The 2,090-nt window shown below is 39.7% G+C and overlaps 1 protein-coding gene across 1 annotated transcript; it reads right to left on the bottom strand.

Moving 5' to 3' along the window:
• Positions 1-936: 936 nt before the first annotated feature.
• Positions 937-1,881, bottom strand: LOC102832499 (olfactory receptor 7D4-like). The gene has a single exon (XM_006877554.1). The coding sequence runs from the start codon at positions 1,879-1,881 to the stop codon at positions 937-939; it is 945 nt and encodes a 314-aa protein (XP_006877616.1).
• Between the last annotated feature and the right edge of the window lie 209 nt (positions 1,882-2,090).

The following is a 2,090-nucleotide window of genomic DNA, read 5'->3' on the forward strand; positions in this document are numbered from 1 at the left end:
GTGAAGAAACAAAAATAACATAAAATAAAAGAGAAAAGAAAGGAGAAAACAAACAAGGACGGGTAAGAAAGAATGAATCAACATGTCAGGTAATCCTGTTATATTACTATGAATCATCTAAAAAAAAAAAAAAAAATCAAATCAAGATTCCCACTCTTGAAGGTTAAAACTGCATCGCTGTTCCTGTGAAAAATAGGATAGGAAGTTACAAGTATGACTTCAATGATAAGCTACCACACTTTAATCCAGCCCACTTTTGCTCTTCCTTTGAAATATGGGGTGAATGAGGATATATCTCAAATAAATGTCATGATTAAATGAAATCATATACGTACAACAATGAGCACATCCGTATGTGACCCTCATATGGTTGTGACAATGATATGATTTTAATTTAATTTCTTTCTCAGTAAAGCAGTCCAGTGCATACCCTACCAGGACTCTGGATATGGTAGAGGAAAAATGCTACAATGACATGTACAAAGCAAGGTTGTAGGTCTTTTGGTAATAGAAGGAATAATGAATATCTACTTGTTGTAAAGTACCACTGAGTTCATTCTGACACACAGCAACCCATCAAAGTGTTTCTGAGTAATGGATGTTGGGTTGGAACCACTGACCTTGTGGTTCAAACCAACCTGAGGTCAAGTGTTTATCCTACAAAGACCACCAGGACTCCAAAATGCTGTCAGATTAATTTTGGCTCATAGCAACCCTGGATATAGTTTCTGAGGTTGTATATCTTTGTAGGAGCAGAAAGTCTCATCTTTCTCCTACAGAACAGCTGTAGGGATTGAACCTCCTACTTTGTGGTTCACACTCAAGTGCTTATCATACAGAGACACCACATTCCTGCATATTTATTAGGGAAACAAAGAAACAGGATATTCAGATTCATTAATCCATTGGTCTGTTTAGCCCATAGTTCAGTGACCATCATGGAGAAGAGGCTGTGCTACAAAGAAGCCTTCTCAGTGCTCCCTTCACATCCTTGTTCCTTAAGCTGTAGATGAAGGGATTCAGCATAGGTGTGACCACAGTGTACATCACTGAGGCAATAGAGGTTCTCTGAGAAGAATGAGTCACAGTAGAACTGAGGTAGACCCCAAGGGCTGTCCCATAGAACAAGGAGACCACAGAGAGATGAGACCCACAGGTGGAAAATGCCTTATACTTGCCCCCAGCAGAGGACATTCTCATTAAGGAGGAGACAATCTGAGAATAAGAGAAGAAGATCCCAGTGACAGGAAACACAGCCAGCAGGGCAGTTGCCATATACAAGAAGATGTTATTGAGGAGGGCATCAGAGCAGGCAACTTTGATCATCTGAGCCAGTTCACAGAAGAAATGTGGGATTTTAGTACCTATACAGAATTTCAATCGCATCATCAGTAGAATATGAAATAAGGAGACAGAGAAAATGATGATCCAAGACATCAGAACCAACAAACCACAGAATCGGGGATTCATGATGAATGTGTAGTGCAGGGGGTGACAGATGGCTACAAACCGATCATAAGCCATCACAGTCAATAGAAAATTGTCCAATCCAGCAAATATCATGAAGAAATACACCTGAGTGAGACATGCTATGTAGGAAATGTCTTTACTCTGTGTCTGGATGTTCACCAGCATCTTTGGAACTGTGGTGGTGATGAAACAGATGTCAATAAAAGACAGATTGGAGAGGAAGAAATACATAGGCGTGTGGAGGTAAGGGTCAGAGCTGATGGCCAGGATAATGAGTAGGTTCCCAAACACAGTAACCAGGTACATGGACAGGAAAAGTCCATAGAAGACAGGTTGAAGTTCAGGATCCTCTGAAAGGCCTTCTTTCAGCAGAAGGAATTCTGAAACTTTTGTGTGGTTATCTGCTTCCATCTAGCTGGTGTGTGTGCTGAAGAAAAAGGTAAAAGCCACATTCAGTAAAGAGCAAACTGACAAATCAGTTACTCATCACCTTTACAACACACCTGTATTTTATTATTGAGTACTTCCAATGAAGGTGATTCTTTCAGATGCAGGTAGCTCATTTCCAATTTAAATGTATATAGCATTTTAGACTTTTTGATATAACAGGAATATATCTT

The sequence above is a fragment of the Chrysochloris asiatica genome, unplaced genomic scaffold (genome assembly GCF_000296735.1).
Source record: "Chrysochloris asiatica unplaced genomic scaffold, ChrAsi1.0 scaffold00529, whole genome shotgun sequence".
NCBI lineage: Eukaryota > Metazoa > Chordata > Mammalia > Afrosoricida > Chrysochloridae > Chrysochloris > Chrysochloris asiatica.

Excerpts from the sequence above, each read along its gene's own strand:
- LOC102832499 (XM_006877554.1), bottom strand. The coding sequence starts at position 1,881 with ATGGAAGCAGATAACCACACAAAAGTTTCAGAATTCCTTCTGCTGAAA.